The 23,109-nt window shown below is 30.8% G+C and overlaps 1 protein-coding gene and 1 non-coding gene across 2 annotated transcripts; one reads left to right on the top strand and one right to left on the bottom strand.

Annotated features, from left to right (window-relative positions):
• Nucleotides 1-3,828: 3,828 nt before the first annotated feature.
• On the bottom strand, nucleotides 3,829-23,085 carry LOC145242086 (uncharacterized). The gene has a single exon (XM_080104999.1). The coding sequence runs from the start codon at nucleotides 22,582-22,584 to the stop codon at nucleotides 20,596-20,598; it is 1,989 nt and encodes a 662-aa protein (XP_079961125.1). The 5' UTR covers nucleotides 22,585-23,085; the 3' UTR covers nucleotides 3,829-20,595.
• Trnah-aug (transfer RNA histidin (anticodon AUG)) lies at nucleotides 12,437-12,509 on the top strand. Its single transcript has one exon. It is a non-coding gene; the product is annotated as a tRNA-His (tRNA).
• Nucleotides 23,086-23,109: the final 24 nt, after the last annotated feature.

The following is a 23,109-nucleotide window of genomic DNA, read 5'->3' on the forward strand; positions in this document are numbered from 1 at the left end:
GATCTGAAATCTAATTATTAATTTACAAAACAAAACACATTTTTTTTTTTTACTTGCAATCTGTTCTTTTATTCACTCTAGCTAGCATTTTGAAGGGTGGGAAGAGACATGCTGAGAATAATATGTTCTAATTTTGTTGTAACATTTAGTACTCCTTGATTAACGTTGACAAAAAGAAAACTCAACTCAAGCATCATAAATCTGTTATGCCGTTACAGTTTTACATGCCCCTCCCCTCCCCATGTCTTCTGTCACATGTCTCTTATTTCCTTTTCTCTGATTCCACACATGACAAATATAGAACATTAAATATTCTCACAACTTATTTTCTATGGTCATATGTAAGAGTAAATAATAGTGTGTAAGTGAAGGTTGCTGATATGCGTTGCATGGAGAGGAGTCATGGGGGATGATGTGATAAATGCGTAATGTGGCATTTTTAAGACAGGCTTAAATCTGTTGGTTTTAAAGGAAGATTAAATCTGGATAATATAGGGAGATGTGTGCAGAAGAGTAGACCTTAATGGTATGGCCATGTTGAAAAAAAAAATGGATGAGAATTCTTGGTTTAGATGTAGAACAGTTGAGGTAGCGGGTTCAGTTCACAGGCGGAGGACAAGGAAAACATATGAGGAGGTGATAAAAATGGACTTGAGGAGAAAAAGGAATAAATAAAAACCTGACCAGAGATAGATTACTTTGGAAGTCAATATCTAAAAGCATTCAATGCATAGAATTTAAATAAAAATTGCATCATGGGACTATGATTGTTAGAAATCTTAAAAACAATTGTAAACCTGAAAACATTAATTTGTATTATTCGGACTACTGCTTTCATCTTCTGTGTTCTTTGCATGTTTTGGTTGATGTAACCTCCAACCTTTTTTGGGTGTATCTTGTCAAACTCAGGAATTTGCACGGAATTTCAAATGCAGATTCTAAATTTCAACAAGGTAAAGAAGGTTGTAGGTTACATCGACCATTGCATGAACAACACTCAACATGAGAACCTAAATTTTTTACATGAAGATTGGTTATTTGGATTCTTCTGCTCTCCTCTTGAGTGTCATTTTTCACAAGGTTTCGGTTGATGTAACCTCTGACCTTCTTCAGGTGTATCTTGTCGAACTCTGGAATGTTTCTGTTGAACTCTAATTACCCAAGACCTCTATCCAGTTATGGCTGACAGAACAAGAGCATGCTACCCTTGTGAAGTAAATAAAGGGTTCCGTTTGAAATTCCGTCTAAATTCCGGAGTTCGACAAGATACACCTGAAGAAGGTCGGAGGTTACATCGACTGAAACCTTGTGAAAAGGACACTCAAGTTAGAACAGTAGTCTGAATAATTCATGTAATATGAATTATCAATCCACATCTCAAAAATTTAGAAATCTGAAAAAACAAAAACAAAAAAAAAAACAAAAAAAAAACGTTAATGCATTAAAAAGTATATGGGTCAGTTAATAAATTCAACAACTCAAACGGTTACATTGTTGGCACAATTTTTTTTTTCAATTGGAGAAATTTAGTTTTCTATTTGTGATGATAGAAACTCACATGTACTGAATCCAAAGCGCTTGTGATGTGTTGCTTGGGAAGTGGATGTCAAAAGTGCAATAAAATTTATTTGGCAAAAAAACAAACAAAATAAAAACAAGCTTTGGTTGCCATGTAAGGAAAGGGTGGTAGAAATTTATACAGGAGAGAATACAATCGCCCAGCACTTGTCCAAATTCACTTTGAATTGTTGCATTGTTGGAATAATTATTGCCTCTCTTGGAAGACTATTCCAAGATCCAGGTATCTTGATTGAGAAAGCAACCCTTCGCTGGTTCAATCAAAATTGGTGGTGAAATAGTTCCTTGTAGTGTCTGCATAGACCTCTTTTTAATGCAAGAGTGAATAGGTCTGGAGGTACAACATAATGATCATTGACGGGATTGCAGATCAAAATGACATTACCGCATAGTCATTGGCACACAGAGTTGCAGATTTTTCAATCTCCCCTTATTTTGTCCTTTGGTTTTCACATTCTACAAGCGATGTTTCCAAAAAAGTAAAGAATTGCTGTTTTCTGGGTCAGAATCTATTCCATCTAACACTTATCATTGGCAAGTTTTTGATTTTGAAGTAGTTTTCTTAGCTCCTTACATCCAAGTGGTTTTATGACTTGTCTGGAGCAATTTCCATAAAAAAGTGCTTTGTGAAAATCGGTAAGAATTGTGTTAGTAGAGAATTTTGTTGCATATAAATGTACACTTGTGTGCACATTTATCACAAATAACAAAGGGAGGTAACAATGATATTTGTTTCGCAACATTAAAGAAATTTAATCTGTTACTTGTGATGATAGACATTTACACTTACTAGATCCAAAGCGCTTGCGATGTGTTGCTTATTATTAAGCGGCCATTTGCAAGAGGTCAAATGGGCATGCTCAGAGTTGTGGATTCTTGTCAGTATTTGTATTTTATATACATGGACATTGACCCATTTTAAAAGACGAGGCACAACAATAATAATAATGAAATGAATAAATCTCACATCCATTTAGAATTTTTACATGAAATACTTTCTTTTTGCTTTAATCGCACTAAGAATGTTACAAAAACACAAGATAAATTGTACATTGAATACAAATGATTCCCAACCAAACCACTAGCAGACATGCAAATTACTAATGGACAGCAGATTAAAAAAAAAAACAAAAAAAACATGTGTCCAATAATGTTTTCATATTTTTATACATTGATGCTACCTTGGAGGTGGATATATATATATGTATATATATAAAAACAAAAGTATGTCACCGTTGGATAAACATTCGATTCAGTATTGACTTTTGTTTGTTTTAAAATTTGACATAAAAAAATTTTCGAAAAGAAAAAAAATCGTTTTCCAAAATGTTTTGAAAAGAAAAAAAAAAGAACAATTGTTTATAAATTATAAGTTTAAAGTGTTCAATATTCACAGTGTATCTTTTGTTAAATATCCTTTATGTATATATATATATATATAGCTTAATGCATAAGAGGAAGAGAGAGAGTTCAATTCCACAAGAGGAGATTTATCTGGATAATGCCAAGCTCAACAATTATTATTGGAGCTTATACAATAAGACGACAAGAGTATGAAATAAAGTCACAAAACTATATATTTGTAGATATAGAATGGGTCATTTATTGAATAATGGAATACAAGCAAAATTTGGGGGATAGAAGGGACCCTTTATGCCAGGGCATTTCGAAGCCTAATGCTTCTCATCAGAAGAGTAGAGAAGGTGCTAGGTAGCATGGGGAAGATGTGGCGTCTAGCGGATTATAGAATGTTGGGAAGCTTTATTGACTTCTAAATAAATAAAGGAGAAGCTTGTTATATATAGTATGATATATAAGATTGTATAAAGACCATATACAATCTTATATATCATACTATATATAACAAGCTTCTCCTTTATTTATTTAGAAGTCAATAAAGCTTCCCAACATTCTATAATACGCTAGACGCCACATCTTCCCCATGCTACCTAGCACCTTCTCTACTCTTCTGATGAGAAGCATTAGGTTTCGAAATGCCCTGGCATAAAGAGTCCCTTCTATCCCCCAAATTTTGCTTGTATTCCATTATTCAATAAATGATCCATTCTATACCTACCAATATATAGTTTTGTGACTTCATTTCATACTCTTGTTGTCATATATATATATATATATATATATATATATATATATATTTGTGTGTGTGTGAATTGCAAAATTTATATAATTGACATTTTTAATTTTTCATTATTTTTGTGAACTATAGAATTCTTTTTTTTTTAATCTTAAAAAAAAAAGAATATATTTAAAACTCGAAATGAGCTTGAAGTTGATAAAGTATTAAAGGCTGGTGAAGGAGGTTAATTATTTCATGTAGCAATTTTAAATTTACAGTAATATACATTGGAAAAAAGAAAACGGGTTTTTAAAATTTTCTCTTCACAACGAGGCTCATCTCTTCATGGGGAAGTTTTCTTTTTCCTCACAACACAGACTTCTTAAAAGTTTGATATGAATAAATGAATGAGATTTTTTTTTTTTTGTGATAATGAAAGGAGTTGAGTATCATAGAAATATATAAGTGGACCAACTGAAAAAATAAAGATGGATTCAATTCTAAAACATTCATTTGACGAATACCTCATTTTTTTTTTTTTTTTTTTTTTACAAAAGAGTCATCATTTATCAAGGCCCAGAGGCTACTCGAGGATAAGGATTAATGGGTATACATAAGTAGTGGAAATTTTGTAAATTGGATTACTTAGGGAGATTTATATACTAAAGGGAACTTTAGCTGGAAAGGAGACTTTTTGAAGCTTGTCCAGAATACCCCTTTCTGGAAAAAATAAATGAATAAAATAAAAAGACATTTCTGCATTACACAGACGGTGCTATTTTTTTTTCATTTGTGTTTCACTAAACTATTGCCAGGTGGAACTTCTCTCCATTCAAATTCTTTATCAAGTTAAAATTTAAAACTATAATATATTGTTGACCCTTCAATAGGTGCCATAAAAAAAATTAAAACTATATTTTGTTACAGTAACAATTTTGCTTTAATTCCAAAAATGTTTCGTAAAACCCCCCCAAAATCTAATGTTACTTTCATTCGAAAAATGTTTCATTTAAATTATTTGGAAAAAATCCAATATTACTCTAATTAAAAAAATGTTTTTTGGGGAAAAAAATTCCATGTTGCTTTAATTCAAAAATTGTTTTATTCAAATTATATTTTCTTACACAAACTTTTCAATAAATGTTTTTACAATTTTATATTGATACATTTTTAAACAATAAATGTTTTTACAATTTTATATTGATACATTTTTATACAATAAATGTTTTTACAATTATATATTGATACATTTTTATACAATAAATGTTTTGGTTTTCAAATATTTTTGTGTTCGGGGGGGGGGAGCTTGCTTTTTATTTATTTGCCATATTATTTGGCCAAGAAGAAATTGGAGTTATTGCCCCCTTAATAATGGCACCGTCCGTGTAATGCAGAAGTGCCAAATAAAAATAATAAACAAAAATCTGTGTAATGTATATATTCATGACGAAAATATTGTACACCAAAAATGACAAATTAATCAAGCAGTTTTATTTTTAAATAAGAAAACCAAATTTTATGGCTAAAGAATGAGCGACAATCTTGCAATGTCAATGTGAAAACAGTACTACAACAGAATTCTTGGTGCTTCTATAGCATAAAGACGAAAAACATTGAATTGCAAGTAAAACAAATGGCACCTATGTTATTATTTATGAAAAAAGAATTTTGTAAAACGATGTTTTTCAGTAGAAAAATCAAAAGAAAATATTTACCTCCCTCGGCAGAAATGTCATCAGTTTTGCATTTCTATCAGAAAATCATGTCACATGACACAGTAAAATCAACGTCTGACAAATAACCTTTATTCGAAACTGTTTCCGTTTTCTACCTTATCGTTTTTCGTAATATTTGGATATTTTACTATTTGATACCTGACAATTACATAGGTAGCATTTGTTTTACTTGAAATTCAATATTTTTTTCGTCTTTATACTGTAGAAGCACAGAATTTTTTTCTCCAAATAAAATCACAAATAACAAAGAAAGGTAACAATGATATTCGTTTTCCTATACTTAAAAATAACTCCAACTTGTGAAGGATTTAGAAAGCCATTCTTAACATGAAGAGGAAGGGACATGGAGAAAACTCAAATTTGCTTACAAATCATATAATCTTTATAAAAGATAAATCTGCTTGATCAATTTATGTGATTTTTAGTGTATGATATTGTATTTCCATTATTGGTGTGTACATCATACAGATTTTTGAAATGTCTTTTCATAGGAGGGAAATTCTGGACAAGCAGTGACTTAAAAAAAAATCTATTTTACAAAGGATGGAGATAAAAATGAAGGAAGCGAGAGAGATGATTGTATCACCATTCTCTTTTCTTTCACCAGGTTTCCATCTTTTGTACCAAAATGATCAATTTCTAACTCCCTACATAGTACCTCAGTAGCTTATGTCCCCGATAGTAGCCCCCTACATCAAAGTAGCAATGTGCATTGTTTGGGGTGAAAATGTAATAAAAAAATAAATAAATAAAAATAATAATAATAACTAATGTCATTTCTAATTATTTCGATAAAGTTTCTTTTCATAAAGAAACAAAATATTTGTCAAATATGTTTTTGATTTTAATCTCCTCTATATTTTGCATCTGTTCAAATTTGAACAAATTTTCCACATAAATTTTCTAGAAACTGTTGGGATTTTTTCTCACTCATTTTCGTGCTTATCAAAATGTGCTCAATGATAAGCAGAGCAAAATTATAGTGTATTTATTTATACAAACATTATTGGCTACATATGTGAGTACATGTGCCTGTTACAACTCTTTTAGAGAAGCAGCATCTTCAAGGTCAGATATTTTTCTTAAGAAAAATATTTGGCCTGAAGACACTGCATCTTTAAAGAAGTTGTAGCTGAAACATGTATGCACATGTGTAGCCAATAATATTTGTATAAATAAACATGGTACATATATGTTACGCAAACAGGTACATACACACATGATCCTGCATATGTCTGTTCAGGTTTGATACTTCCACTGTAAACCTCAAAATCATACAATCAATAAATAAACCTGATATCCCTGGTTATGATTTTCAATACAAAAAGGTTGAAACTAGTAAAATAAATACTTGTCACTGATTATTGGTTCATTATTGATGACAACTTCAAACTGGTAATGGAATTGATTTCTTTACTTTGTTTTATTTTCCCTCATAATAATAAAAAATACATCTCAGAAGTATATTTTAAAGTTATAAACTTCCCTCACCTGGCAGAAACAGGTATGAAATATAGTTGTTTTTTTTTGAAAAGCTAATCAAAGTTTATATCCGATGCAATTCTCCAAAATTTTCAAAAGCATTCAAAGAATTTGCTCCAAGAGATTGGACAATTTAGCAGAGGAAACTCCTCTTCTGTCGTTAGCAACACTCATAATTTTGTTTTGAAATATTTTTAGGTGAGGATTGATAATCGGAATCAATAAGGTTGGAATAATTGTTAGAATAATCCAAACATTCAACGTTGCTTGTCGAATAAAGTAGTGTTTGTGTAGGGAGGGGGTATAGTTTTGTCAGACATCAGTTTTTTTTTCTTTAGTCATTATTTATTACGTCCATCTCCAGAAAGCTTAAATTAGATTTAGTCATATTCTGCTTTTTAAAATTCATAATTTTTTTTAACGTCAATAAATGTTTTCTATTTTGAATAAAGCATCATCAAACAATTATTCTTTCATAAGAAAAAAACAAAAAAAAACATGGTTTTACAGAGGTGCTGATTAACTTAAAAACATTTTTGGTAAAAAGAAAAAAAAAAATTTCTTTCAATTTTCCACACAACTCTGAAAGGGAGGTAACCGTGATTAGTCCAACAAATTGTACCCCCTGCCCCAAAAAAACGATGAGCCTACAAGAGATCATAGTAGTTACTTCTTAATTATTTGTATACAAGAAGTTCTATTCAAATATTGACTGCCATTACAGATATGTATATAATACACAATATTTATTTCAAATGCTAAGCTTAGACTACTTTTTTTTTTTTTTTTTGGACACTACTATGTCTCTTGACTAAGAAAGAGGGATTACCCCCCCCCTAAAAAAATGTTCAGAGATAAAATTAGTATCATACATTAAATATATTTAAATCAATTGATGAACGTCATGACAATCCATAACAATTTTTGGTTTGATTTGCCTGATTTACTGTTTACTGTCAAAATGCAGCCATTGTAAACAATTAATTGAACAAAAGTTTCCATTCGTTATTTATTGCTCTTCTAGACATACAACAGCTGCAATACCAATGCAGTCAAATAAGTTTGCATAAGACATAGATTAGGGGATCAGTTCATCTCATCAATTAAGTACTAATCCCTGCCAATTTTATGCTCTTTTTTGGTGTACATATTACTTTTGATAATCTAGGGATTTTAGGATTGTAGTTTTTTTTTTTGTAATATATTGTATAACAGCTTAGAAAAGGCAATGAAATCCTCAGAAAGGATCGATTTTAATAGAAATATTTTATAATTTGAAGATTTAGGGCTGAAATTGAACGTTTTTGTGGCAAAAAAAAAAAAAAAAAAAGAAAGAAAGAAAAAAGGTTAAATTTAAGCGGAATCTCCTGACACTTGGTTCGGACCTGCCAGACTAAAATCAAGCATCATAAAAAAACTATCCAATACAGAACATTTCCAAAATAGTTTTTTTTTTAAATTTCAATAAATCTTAATAGTAAATAAGAAAACAATTGTAAGTATATTTTGTATTGGACACATTCTTTATGATGCTTGATTTTAATTTGACAGGCCCCGCAGCAAGCATCGGGGAACTTTGCTTGAATTTAACCAAAAAATTAAATTTAAAAAAAAGTGTAGGAGATGGTGGAATGGGATTTGTTATATATTAGTATAATTTTTTATTTAAACAAAGATTTGTGGCTACATATGTACATACATGTTTTAATTACAGCTAAGCTTCTTCAGACCAAGTTGTTAGAATTAAAAAACAAAGCCCTTTTTGAATTGTATTCATAGCAGAACAATTTTTCTAAAAGTCATCTTTGTTTTCATTTTATGTACATAAAGATAGGGACAGTGTTTTATGATTCAACCATCAACCAGATCACCTACATTTCATTCGTCCTATAGTATACTTTCTTTAATATCAAATACTAGCGGGGGTACCCATCGTTGCCCGGGTATTTGTAGGTGTGTGTGTTGGGGATGGGGTAGATAAAAAAGAAAAAAAAAAGTTTTGGTAGGAAAGTAGGCTCGAAAACAAATATTAAAAAAATAAACAAAAAAAAACAGTGAAAAAAAGTTTTTTGTAGGTGTGTGTGTGGGGGGGGGGTAGATCCCAACCCTATGCTAAACTTAAAAAATCGGGGGGGGGGGGAACAAAAAAAAAAAAAACACACAGCGAACATGTAAAAAGAAAAAGTAAAAAAAAAAAAAAAAAAAAAAAAAATGTTTTGGTTGGTAGGTAGGTAGGATCGAACCCGGAAAGTTGAGGCGAAAAACTTAATAAGTTACCACTCGCCCACAAAAGGAAGGTAACTGAAACCAATTTCAATTTAACGTTTATAAATGGCAGGTGTGCAGCAAATTTAATTAGGTCAAAGGAAATTAAATTCCGCACTTAATTTTAACCTCGGGGTAGTTCTTTTGGATTTGCTTTTTACCCAACTTTGTCTGGTTGTTTCCCCCAATGTGATGGGGAAAACCAGCTCCCCTTTATTAGGGGAGTGTCCAAATGAAAGCAATTGTCAGATATGACGGTTTTCACCGACACTGACCAAAAATCCATTGCTTTCTGGATGCTGCACCTTAGTTTTTCACATCAGTTTCGCTTTTATACGAAAATGCCAAACCAACACGAGAGCGGCCGAAATAGCAAGAATTGTGTAAAAGTCAACATAAATAAATCTAGACACTCATTCACAAATCCTAGATATTATTATCTAGGGGATATATAAACAGTTCTAAGACACAGTAACCCCCCCTCCCCGATGAAAAAAAGTCTTTGTTGGATATATAAAAACTTGCGCACCCGTTTTGCCTTATATATATATATATATATATATATATATATATATATATATATACATATATATATGTCAATGCAGAGAAAATTGAGTGCTTGTTTATTGGGAATTCTGCACAAAAAATTATATTTTCAAATTTAATTTTTGAGTAATTACTTTTACTTCATTAACTAATGATTTATATTGTTTGGATTTTTTGGACTACAGTTCTTATCTTGAGTGTTATTTCCATGTTTCGGTCAATGTAACCTCTGACATTTTTCTCCAAAATCTTTGTCAAATTCGAAAATCTGCAAGGAATTTTGAATGGAACCTTTTATTTCATCTATGGGGATAGCATGCTCTCGTTTTGTCAGCCATTAAATATTTTGCAATTGTATTTTGAGTCACTTACAACTGAATTTTTATCAAGTACTTTATACGGTATGCTATAGGTCCTGAGTTTAACAAAATACACCTGAAGAAGGTTGGAGGTTATATTGGTCGAAACATAGTGAAAATAACACTCAAGACGAGAACAGTAGTTTGAGTAATCCTAATAATACAAGATCAGTTTTTATTTATTTCTTTTCTTCTAAAAACTTACACAAATGAGGATGTAAATTAAATCACATAATTTCCAAAAGTTGTCTCGAGCATTTTTTAAATAAACATTGCAATAATTGATATTAACGATTTAATCTTTTCTGAATAAATAAATCTCTATACATAGATTGTGTAACAACAGGTATGTTAATATGGAAATAGGACGATGAGTCTCAATGTTGGAGAATGACATGGCATTTTTTGTGTACAAACACCCAATCTCCATCACAATAAGGTAATAATAGCAACACTTAAAGTCGATAAATTAAAGGTTGCATTTTAAAGATATGGCTCCCCAGTTATTTATCATACATTCTATGGGACAGTTGATCGGTTGAATGCTTTGAATAATAAGATTCATTTTTTAGAGTGGGCACCCATTTCTTTATCCACACACACCAAACAATTCAAAGATGACTTAAAAGAAACATTTGTTAAAAAGAATATGTTCTTGTCCAAAATTTTCCCTATATTGAAAAATCTCTATGATATATGTACTTGTTACGAAACAAAAAAATATCATATTCTAAAAATTAGGTAAATTGATCAAGTAGTTTTATTTTTTAAACTGTTAACAGGAATTTGTAGGCATTACAACATAAATCTTGAAAATTTCAACTATCGAATTTGTTTTTGTCTTTTCAGATTGTTTTTTTTTTTTAAAAAAATGGCAGACAAGATGGCTGCCCTTTGATTGCTAATAAAATTTTATTTTTTTTATTTGTTTTTAAATATAGGGGATTTCTGGACAAGAACAGAATTGAATTTATGAATTTCAAACTTGTATTGAAAAGCCATAACCAAAACAGGAAACCCATCTTTTTTTTTTCTTAAATGTTTGAAATTAAAAAATCTGCCATTAAAAAAAACAAAACATTTTTAATGTGTGAAATATTTGTCTTTAAATTAAGGTTCATTTATCTGTAATTATTTAATGATAACCTGATTGTTTGCGATGGCAAGTTCATCATTGCATTATAAAAGCAAGGAGGACTGTTGAGGTACTGGAATTTTGGTAAAATAAAATGTAAAAAACATCTTTGGGGTATATGTTTTTGGTGTTTCTTCAGAATTCCTCTTATATAAAAAACAAAAATAAAGAAAAACCTATATGATGTATATACCCATGATAGAAAATATATTCCAATAGTCACATAAATTAATCAAGTAGTTTTATTTTTAAATAAAAAAAAAAAATTTATGACTAAAGTATAAGCAACGATCCCACGACACCATTTTGAAAAAAAAAAAAAAAAAAAATCCGAGGAAACAAGAGATACTTCCAAATCAAGATTTTAGAAAATCATTCTTAAAAATGAGGAGCACGTGAGAGCATCAGAAAAATTCAAATTCACTTAAAATGATTTTCTTTATAAAAATTAAGTTGATTAAGTTACGTGATTTTTGGTGCATGATATTTTTTTCCATCATGGGTAAGTAACTCATAAAATTTTTTTCCTTATTCTTGTTTTGCTTTTTTCAGATAGGGAAATTCTGGATAAACACCAAGTTTTTTTTTTTACATAAAAATAAAAAATAAATAAATTTTTAAAAATTAAAATAATCTTTGGCATAAGTTCTTTAAAGTTTTATTTGTTTTTAGAAAACAAATAATAGAATATAGGCAAAACGTTTGAACAGTAATATATATTTACAGTTTTTATAACTGGCATATATATATATATATATATATATATAAACCTTTTCTGCCTTTAACTCATTTTGATTGCAAAAACAATTTATCTACATTGTGAGTGACTTGATTAAAATAAAAAGTTGAATAAAAATAATAGACTAAAAATAAAAGTATATATTTACATAGATGACATTAATTCTATTGATTAGTATTATCCAAAATATATTTAAATTTTATAATAGCCGATTCTTTTAGAAATGATAAACATTCATATGCCACCTAAAGAATCTATACTATTAATAAAATTCTAAATGTTTATTTATGTGTGTGTGTATATATACCAATAAACTTTTGAACGGATGCACCGAATTGAAAAATTCTCTTTTTCACTGAAAAATATGGTTCATAATGAACAACGCAGAGTCACACAAAAAGCCTGAAATAAGGGATTTTGGGCTGTTTCATGCAATTGTTGAAAAAGTTACCTGTCCATGTCAACAGAATTTAACACTGTCTGTATACAGTCACGGTAACATCTTTTGGCGTACGGACAGGACTTGTGGTGCAATGGATAACACGTCTGACTATGGATCAGAATATTCCAGGTTTGAATCCTGGCAAGTTCGTAATAAATTTAACCATCATTTTATCCAACGTTTACTCATTATCCTTACCCTTAGTTAGGGTATTTTTGTTTTTGTGATTTTGTTTTGTGCATATGGGAATTTCTCATACTCCGAGTTCACAGGGCAAGTGTTGATGGTAAGACAATGTTGAGTGTACTCAATTTTGTGTTTGAATCGGCATTGTGTGTGCCGACGCAGCACAGCCGCTAGTCATTAATAAAATTCACAATCCTTTCTGCAATCCAACCATATTGTTATAAATAAACTTCAGTTGATGCCTGACTTGTCCACCAACTTTCAGTTATGAATGTTGACTTTGATTTTTTTTCATTATAAAAAAGGGTTCCAGACACTTTATTTATTTTTTTTTTTTTTACAAAGAAACCAACACTTATCAAGGCCCGGCGGCCACTCAAGGATAAGGGTTAATGGGTGTACGATAGTTAATAGGACAATATCGTAGTAATCATTAGTAGCGGAAATTTAGTAAATTGGATTATTTAAGGGGACGGCTCATCAAGAACTTGTTTATGTTGGACTTGAAGACGACCATATTGTAGTCAGCTGGAAAGCAGGGAAATAGAAGAGAGTTCCACAGGCGTGCAGTTCTAAGAAAGAAACTTTGTTCATGGAATCTATGTTTAGGTTTAGGCACAGATAAAGAGTGGAGGAAATTATTGATAGTGGTTTCAGATAGACGAGTGTTTTTCATGAAAGTTTGGCAAGGAGGGACCATAGATTGGAACTCAGGTGAGTACTTGCCATGAGAATAATGATAAAACAGAGACAGGCTTGCAACGTCTCTTCTGTGAGAAAGAGGTTGCAGGGAAGAGAAAAGGCCATCCCCTACTAAGCTATGAAGTCTATTTTGGACACTTGATGCAAGAAACTAAAAAAAAAAAAATTAAACAAAAAAATGATACTTCAAGGTCAAAAACTTGCCAATGATAAGTGTTAGATGTTTAGATTCTGATACAGATTTATTCCCATTCAAGGATTAAAAAACCTGTATGTGAAATTGTCAACAAGTCTGACACACTCTGCTGTTGAAATGCTACCCTGATTTGAGCTATAATGGCTTTTGTTAGTTCAGAAATTGTTTGAGGGTTGTTTTGACAGACTATATTTTTGAGATAACTCCACAGATAAAAAAATCAGGGAGACGGGGTTAAGCGCATTCATGATCATACCTACTGATGAGATAATCACCGGTGCTTGTTAAGATAGTAGACAAATCGATTATTTTTAATATGTCTTTGTAAGGAAAAATAATATTACTTACTTGCTATTTCAAAAATAGTAATATATCCAAATATTACAAAAACTCATCAGGTAGAAAGTTATTTATAGTTGAAAGTAATTTTTACAAAAAAAAAATGGGGAGGGGGACTGCATTTTTCAAAGATGTTTTAACACAGACGATAAGATTTCAAACACAAGGCACATAACTCAGAGGCTAAAATGTTGGCCACCTTTTAATGGCGACCAACATTTTAGCCTATAGCGATAAACTTTTTTTTTTTTTTACTAAAAACAAAATATAATTTTGTAATGTTTTGTAATGTTTGGATATATTACTATTTTCAACACAACAATATAGTAATATTAATTTTGATTACAAGGACATATTTAAAAACTTGATCTGTCCATTATCTTAACAGATACCCAATCACCAGAGGTTGACATGATTGAAATTTGGTGGACAAGTCAAGTGTTGATTAAAGTTTTGTACCGAATAAGGTTGGCATAGATGAAAGTGATGATTAAATAAAAAACATGAAAATATTTTGTATCGATATTAAAATTGTGATCATGTGAAACTAAGAGTTATCCTTCCTCTTGATATACAATAGAAGGCTGTGAAGTGTTTTGGTGATATGAGTTTCAAATTTTTGCAGGAATGTCGGTTGGAAGAAAAAAAAGAAAAAAGTTTTTAGTATCAAAATGGTATTTATGTGAAATTGGTAAATATGAAACAAATTAAAAATGAAAATTATTTGTAATATGATAACCTATGTTGAAATTATAAATCAATTTCAAAAAGATTAAAAATATAATAGTTTAAAAACTGTTGATAAAATGACATTTTTTTTTAATAGGCAACTTTAATGTACACTACATACATTTGACTTGAAATAATAATAAAAAAAAATGTCTACTTCTGATAGTTTTTTGTTTTTTATTGCTTCATCATTTTCTTTTTCATTTATGTTAGTTGATGAATTTTTTTAGTCAAGTTGACTTTGTAGATTTCTTTCTGATTTTCAAGATTTCTGCTTTTTCTCCCGTATACTAAAATCTAATCATGGAAGACTAATCACTGGTTTGATTCAAAGATTGTGATTACAAAATAAAAAAAACAAATTAATAAAAAAAATAAGATTGTGAATTTTATTAATGATGAGAGGGGGGGGGGCGGACACCTGACTTTTCCAGAGCGTAAAATATGTTTAAATATGATATTTTAATTTGTCCAGATTTTGTATATATTATTATAGTCGTGATTTCAAAAGTAAAAAAAAAAAAAAAAGGATTTAGGTGCCATCAAAACTGAAACTGTAGCATTCAAAACTGGTGATGTTACCATTATACTGTGACACGTAAATAAACTGATCAAAAATAAACTAAGATGAATGTACAAAATGTTTAATGATTTTTTTTTTTTCAATTTTGACCTATTTTTGACCCCTTAAAAACAATTTTAACCTGTTAAAGACCCATAAAAGAACGGCCCATAAAACCCCCCAATAATTTGAGGCCCCTAGCGCCGCTTTGTGACTTTTAGTTTCGGAGGAGATAGAGTTTGAAAATATGCAGACAAAAAGACATATAGCCGTTTATATATTAGATTTTGTTGATAGCATTATCTTACAGAACTTTTGACGAAGGAAGCAGAAAATTAAAATTATTTATTTTTCTGGTATTAACTTTTGTAATGTTTGTGTATATCGATGCAGAATGTTTATTTTGCTAAAATTGGGATTGAGATGAGCCATCAGCAAAAACTTGAAATATAACAATCAGGTTTTCAAGAAAAAAAAAAAAAAAAAAAAAATCGAAGTCGTTTGTCTTACAGATTAATGCCAATTAAAATGTGTTAAAAACAAAATGACAGAAAAATCTTTATGATGTATGTACCTGTCACAAAATGAAAATTTCATATTCCAAAAATTAGGTAAATGGATCAAGTAGTTTTATTTTTGAACAAGAAAATCAAATTTTATGAGTAAGCAAAAAGAGACTGTCTTGCATTGCTATGTGGGGGGAAAAAAGGGCACATAAATTCACAATAATCCAAACTTGTGAAATCAGCCTTGCAATGCAACGGATTTCACATTAATTGCTTTAAATCGTTTAAAAACGATTTTCTTTATTACAAATATAAAAGTACTTGATCAATTCATGATTTTTGGAATATGACATTCCAGTTTTGTGATGGGTATGTACATAATAAAGATTTTTCTGTGTTTTTTTTCTTTTAATTAGGTTAAATTCTAAATAAGAACCAAAGTTACATAGAAAAATGAACTCCCTGCTTAAAAATTGAATGGGCCATTAAAAAAAAAAAAAAAAAAAAAAAAAAAAAAAATCTGAAATTTTGGTTCTTAAATAGAATCTCAGAAATTTATACTGGAAATATTTTGTATTAAAATCTAGCTTAAAAAGAAACAAATCTAAAACAATTTTTGTCCATTTTTGATGAATAACCATGGATCCAAAATTCATTATTTTGTTTGCTTTTATTTTTATTTTAGTGCAGCTCACACCAGACGATATCGGCACCCAAGAGAAGACAACTCTTCAGGTATTTTAAGCTTTTTTTCTGTTTCTTTTTTTTTTTTCTCCATATAGTATCAATTTTATTAATGCCCATGTGGATCTGGAAATCTTTATTCAAAATGAAGCAATACAAATATAACTTTTTTCATTTCTTCATTACATAAAATATTTCTCTTCATTACCAAGTATAATTGTGCAGAAAACAACAACAATGGCTTTGCCGGTGTAAATTAAAAATTAGCCTCTTTCTGAGGATTCTGCCAGTGAAGACAGACACATACAACCCCCATCCGGCTTTTAATGAGACAAAGGAGGGTGGGGGGCACTTTTAAGTACACATGTATACATTCTGCCTCTCACAAACGTTTACCCATCAGAACAAAATCCTGGTCATTCACTAGAAAAATCATGTTATGTCCGAGTATTTGGGTTATTTTTGTAGGGACTTTTTTTTTTTTTTTTGATGGAGAGGAAAAGGGCTTATTTTTAAAAATCACTCATAGTGATTACTTTAAAAAATATTGAAAGCCTTTTTTTATTTTCTAAAGAAGAAACCTTAATAAACCAAATGGATGAAATTGGAATTTTTTTAAATATAAATTCATTAAAAAATAAAAAAAAGATTACATGATCATCAATCAGAATAAATGGCTATCTGTGGTTTATTATTACTTATTATTTCATGTATCTACATTAAATGTTAAAAGTAGATATATTTTATGTATCAGCGATCAATACGTGAGTAGAGCTGGGTATGAAAATATGTTGCACTTACAATATATATATCTTAAATGGCCCATATTTTGCACATTATATTAGATTGGATTAGAGGTGACTTAGTTCAATCCTTGTACACATTGTAAATTTATTATCTTCAAGCACACCCCAAAATACATTTTAGTTTTATAAAGTGTTCATAATTGTAAATAGTTTTACCTTTCCTTTTAATCTAATCTACGAAAAAGTTGAATTATCAATGAATAAACACTTTCAAAATATCTATTTACCCCCACAATACATTCACATACTTATGTACAATGTACTAACATTGACCTAACAGATCACGGGTCAACTACTATACATGGATCAATATGGCGATTGTGCAGCGTAGTTAACTAGAAAAGAAGGAGTGAAAATTGTAATAAGAAATTTAAAAAAAAAGGGGAGATGGGGCTAGTGGAATTGTAAGTCTGAATCTGATGGTGTTGCTAATTGAATTTTTTCTATTATCTTTTAAGCTTAAAATTTACGAGAAAAGTCTGTGCAAAATTGTTGTCCATACTGAAAATCATGGTGGCTTAGTTAAATAAAAGTGATGATAACAATGTATATATAATAAATCTTACAATCTGTAAATGCACGTGAAAATTACATAGATAAGTAGAAAGGAAAATTTTATTGTGTTTGGTAATAGTTATTTGTTGCCTATTTGACTTTTTTTTTTATAATTCCTTTTCTTCCGTGTCAACTTCACTGAACAATTACCATAAATATTCTTCAAATTGTTAACTCAGTTTATTTTATAACTTTTACACAGAATTAAATTTGTTATTACAAAAATTTATTTTCTGTTTAATCATTGGCAACAGTTTTTATTCCAAAACAAAAGGACACTATAAAACTTTATTAGTTTATAAAGTGAAGTATTCTAAAATGCTAATAATAAATAAACTGTTTATCTAATATATAAACTTAAGTTGGCTGGATTTTAAAAGTTGGACTTAAATAGTATTTAAGCTGACAAATCACACTTTCATTCTGACTATCTGATTATCATTTATTCTTGTACCATGTTATTGAAGAAACTAACATACTTCACTACAATTTATTAAAGAAAAAAAAAACAGTTTGCGGTTCTTGTCCAGAATCCCTCCCGTATTCAAAAATAAATAAAAATATGTATTATATATGTACCCATCATGGAACAAAAATGTCATCCTAAAAATTATGTAAATTGATCAAATACTTTTATTTTGATAAAGAAAATCATTTTTAAGTGATTAATGAGAAATTTATAGGCAATATAGCATAAATATTGCAAGTTTGAATTATCTCCCTTGGTATTTTTTAAAGCTTGTTTTCAAAATGCTGGACAAGACAGTTGCACTTCTGGTACTTATAAAATTTAACTCAATTTAATTTAAAAAAAATAAAACTACTTGATCAATTAGCGTGATTTTTGGAATATGATATTTTCGTTTTGCTATGGATATATACATAATATATATTTTCTCTATTTTTCCTTATTTCATATAGTGGAGGGGAAATTCTGAACAAGAATCCAGTTTGCTAATACAGAAATGTTCTTAAATAAATACCTAAATAGAAAAATCTGCCAAGGGGAATAATTATTATTCCCATTAATAAGGGTTATCGTTCCTTATTTGCTATTTTTAGATATTGAGCCAAACCAAACGGAACATAGAAATATCTACAAAACAAATTTGAATTTCAATGGATCACAGGCAATGCCGAATCGGGACAGTAAGTACAAAATGATGACTTAAATGGATATAGTTTTTTTTCTTTCCACATATTTCCATACATTCAATAATCCGATGACAAAAGTATATTTTTTATTTATTTCTACCTCCTTGTAAATGGTTAGTATCGAATTGTTACTGTATAGTACCATAATATAATATAAATAATTAATAAATATGTTAGTTTCTAACAAAATGTAATCCAGTTCTGTGTTAATTCCTAAACAATTTTATAGAATTAATATCTTCTTAATAAACATTTTGTAGAAAGAAAGAGTCAGTGCAGAAGTAAAATACAATCTATATAAATATTGCACCTATTTTTCTATCCAGGGATGCAATTGAAAACAGTCTGGTTTTTGTCCAAAATTCAATCTAAAAAAAAGTTTATGATGTACGTATCCGTCACGGAACGAAAAATGTCACATTCCAAAAATCACGTAAATTGATGAAGTAATTTTTAACTAAGAAAATAATTTTTTTAAAAGATTTATTAACCGTAATTTATAGTCATTACAAAGCTGATTTTGATCTCTATTTCTGGAGAGGTTCTTAAGAGGGAGGTAACCAGTTAAGAATTTTAAAGATGGCAAAGCAGGACACACCATCCTCGTTTCTTCACAAAATTTAATTTTCTTAGTTAAAAAAAAAAAAAAAAAAAAAAAAAAAATATCAATTTATGCAATTTTTTGAATATGATATTTTTGTTCTATGACAGGTATATTTATCATAAAATTTTTTCTGCACTTTTGTTTTTAATTAAGTTGAATTAAAGACAACCACCTAAAGTTTGTTACCAAGGAATCCAATGTTTGTATTAAATTTGGTATCTTCCAATAATAATAATAATAATAATAATAATAATAATAATAGTAGCAATCATTTCCAAACAATGTTGGGTATGCCTGTTAGTCAATGATAAAAGAAGCATAAATGAACAAATCTATCAAACCTTAAAATTCCATAAATAAGTTATCTAGCGTTTCATTATCTTTGATTAGATATGAATACAACTTTAAATAATAATCATAAATATAGAACAACATTTGAAATAAATTAAATGTTTACTTATTGAACCAAAAAAGAAAAAACAAAAAAAGAAATAAATAAAATAAAATTTAAAATAAATAAAAATTTAAAAAAAGAAGGGTTCAAGTCCATAATTACACTTATAGCAATAAACAAAACTAACTTTGTGTACTTACTTATCACAGAATGAAGAGGTTTATTTCAAAAATCATGAAAATTAACTTAGTAGGGTTTTTTTTATTAAAGAAAATTAAATTTTACGATTTTTAGCATAAAGTATTTTTTAGCATCCATTGAGCACTTAAGGGAGATAACCAGTAATGAATTTGATGTTTTCCAATTTTTAAGTTTATCCACCCTTGAATTCACTCTAACATAGCGGATGGGTCATAAAATGTGATTTTCTTGAATATATATATTAAAAAAAAAAAAAAAAAAAAAAAAAAAAAAAACCTACTTGATCAAATTATGTGATTTTTGGAATATTTTCTTTGCTCCATGACTGATACGTACATCATAACGATATTTCTGTATTTTCTTTACTTTTAATTGCTGCCACAAATGCAATTTTGGACTTGCACCAAAAGATGATAAAAAATTTTTTTTAAAAATTTAAAAGCAGCCGAAAGAAATCTATTTCTAAAAATAAAATTGCTTGAAAATGCTAAAGAAATTTACCTTACAAATTTTGTAAAAGCTATAACTATGCTAACTATGGCGGTATATCATTAGTAAGAAGCTAGTTAGGTATAGGTTACACAGGGAAAGGTTTTTGTTTTGAATTTTAAGCTTAACTAGCTTAATTCTTTTTGTCTTACTGGTGTTGAAATTGTGTTAGAGGCTTTTTGTCTTACTGATGTTGGAATTGTGTTAGAGGGCCAAAATGAACTCCATCCTGGTGACATTGAGAACCCCCTGGGACATCCGTAGTTGTTCTCCCAGGTCGAGCTCATTTGATGGAGGTATGATGAGGATGACATTTGCATGGGGGGGTTTGTTGCTAGGTGTGCTTGTGGTTGCTGCACTGCTCGCGGGGACAAAGGTGCAGCATGAGATGAATGGGACGAAGGCTCTCTGGCATGTTTATCTACATTAGCATTATTATTGCTAGTGGGAGTCGGGGTTGTGACAGCTGCCCGAGAGTGAGGATCAGGTTTATGATTTAAACTTGTATTAGCAGATGTGGGGTCGCTATCTTGTGGCTGAGGTCGTTGGAACGGTTTGCCTGGCGTCGAGGTCGCTGAGGCAGGTGTGGTATTTTCATAACCAAACGAGGACAGCTTATCGTTTGCTGCCCTACCTACAAGAGTCGACGCAGGGTCATGCTCTCGCAATTCATGATTTTTTAGGTCAATCTGGTGGGTAAATGACTTCCGGCAAATAGCACAGTGATAAAGGCTGGCCGTTGTAGTCGTCACGGATGCTGTGACGATTGAACGGGGTGGGAGAGGCTCACCGGAATTCTCGGACATTACAGAAGTGGGTACAATCACTTCGCCTACATGAGTTTTCTCGTGGTTGACCAGTGTGGTCTGATGGGTGAACGCCTTGTGACAGATGGTACACCGGTATGGTTTTTCACCAGTGTGAGTTCTCTCATGGTTTTTTAGCGTCGTCTGATGGGCAAACGTTTTCAAACAGGTCGGACAGTGATAGGGTTTCTCGCCTGTGTGAACGCGCTCGTGATTGACCAACGATGTCTGATGTGCAAACGACTTCAAACAGATCGGACATTTGTAGGCTTTCTCACTTGAGTGCGTCTGCTCGTGGTTCTTTAGCGTTGTCTGGTGGGTGAATGCCTTGTCACAGGTGGGGCATTTAAAGAGGCGCTCCCCGGAGTGAATCCGCTCGTGTATGGTCAGCGTCGTTTGGTGGGAGAAGATCTTTTCGCAGACCGTACACTTATAAGGTTTCTCTCCAGTATGCACGCGTTGGTGGTTGATCAGTGTCGTCTGGTGGGCGAACGTCTTCAGACACGTCGGACAATGGTACGTTTTCTCACCTGTGTGGATCCGCTGATGGTTGATAAGGGTTGTCTGGTGCGCAAACGCTTTCATGCATATCGCACATTTAAATGGTTTTTCTCCAGTGTGTGTTCTTGCATGGTTGATCAGTGTAGTCTGGTGTGCAAAATTTTTGCTGCAAACCGAACATCGATAAGGTTTTTCTCCAGTATGTATACGCTGATGGTTCACCAATGTCGTTTGATGGGCAAATGCCTTCTGACATATACTACAATGATACGGTTTCGAACCGGTATGAACTCTCTCGTGGTTCTGCAGTATCGTTTGATGGCTGAATGTCCGTTGGCAAACTGAACACTTAAAAGGTTTCTCACCGGTATGCACCCGTTCATGAATTCGCAAATAATCACGCTGGCTGAACGCCTTATGGCAGTACTCACAACTAAAGTGTGTCTGCGATTGCCCGGTCGAAGAAGCACGCTCGTGGTTTGTGAGATTCGCCATCCGGGAGAAACCCTTCCGGCAAATCTCGCATCGGAACGGCTTTTTTGTCATGCTGCTATGAAAAAACATCGGCCGGTGGAAATGAGGGGGGCTGCCCCCCATAAAAGTGATATTGTTGGTGCCGGAAATGTTAACTTGAGAGGTCGTCGGAGGCGTCGTTGTGGCAGTCGTGACAGCATCTTGCTCAGTGGAAACTTCCGTAACTTCTGGTTCCGGTTCTGGATTTGCCTGCGGGAAAGCTTTTCCACTATTGAAGTCAAAAGTACCAAAATATTGCTTCCCAGCAGGAGTGTAAACAGACTGTACTGAATACATTATGAAAAAAATATACTGTGAAATGAAAAGTAACTGTGTGATATTTAAGTTACATATGACTTAATGCGTAAATATTGTTTTCTTTCTTAGACAAAAAATAGTACAAATCAAGGGAAACAATTCTGTAGAGTCATCTCCCCTGATGAATTTTATTTTAATGTCAAATTTGTTGTTTTGACTACCTGTTATATTATGTAAACAACCTTTTTTAAAATTAATTTTACATGTTTTAGTGTGTGTATATATAAGAAAAATGTTTTCATTTTTTAAAACATGTCTTTCGAGCAGTACCAGAAAATTTGCACGTCATCTTTTGACGAGTGACAATTTCAAAATCTTAGACATTTTGCTCACGTTGGCCAAGAACAACACATATTTATCCAGTACATTTATTAGGGACATCAGAATGAATGTCAATCTTTTTTTGGAAGGTGTAAACCAATAGGTTTAGTGAAAATAGTGTTTGCTTATTCACAAAACCAAAAGTATATATATATATATATATATATATATATATATATATAT

The sequence above is a fragment of the Euprymna scolopes genome, chromosome 21, assembly GCF_053919585.1.
Source record: "Euprymna scolopes isolate OS-2025 chromosome 21, ASM5391958v1, whole genome shotgun sequence".
In the NCBI taxonomy this organism is placed as follows: Eukaryota; Metazoa; Mollusca; class Cephalopoda; order Sepiida; family Sepiolidae; genus Euprymna; species Euprymna scolopes.

What these genes read in the sequence shown, in the direction of transcription:
- LOC145242086 (XM_080104999.1), bottom strand. Translation starts at nt 22,584, where the DNA reads ATGTATTCAGTACAGTCTGTTTACACTCCTGCTGGGAAGCAATATTTT.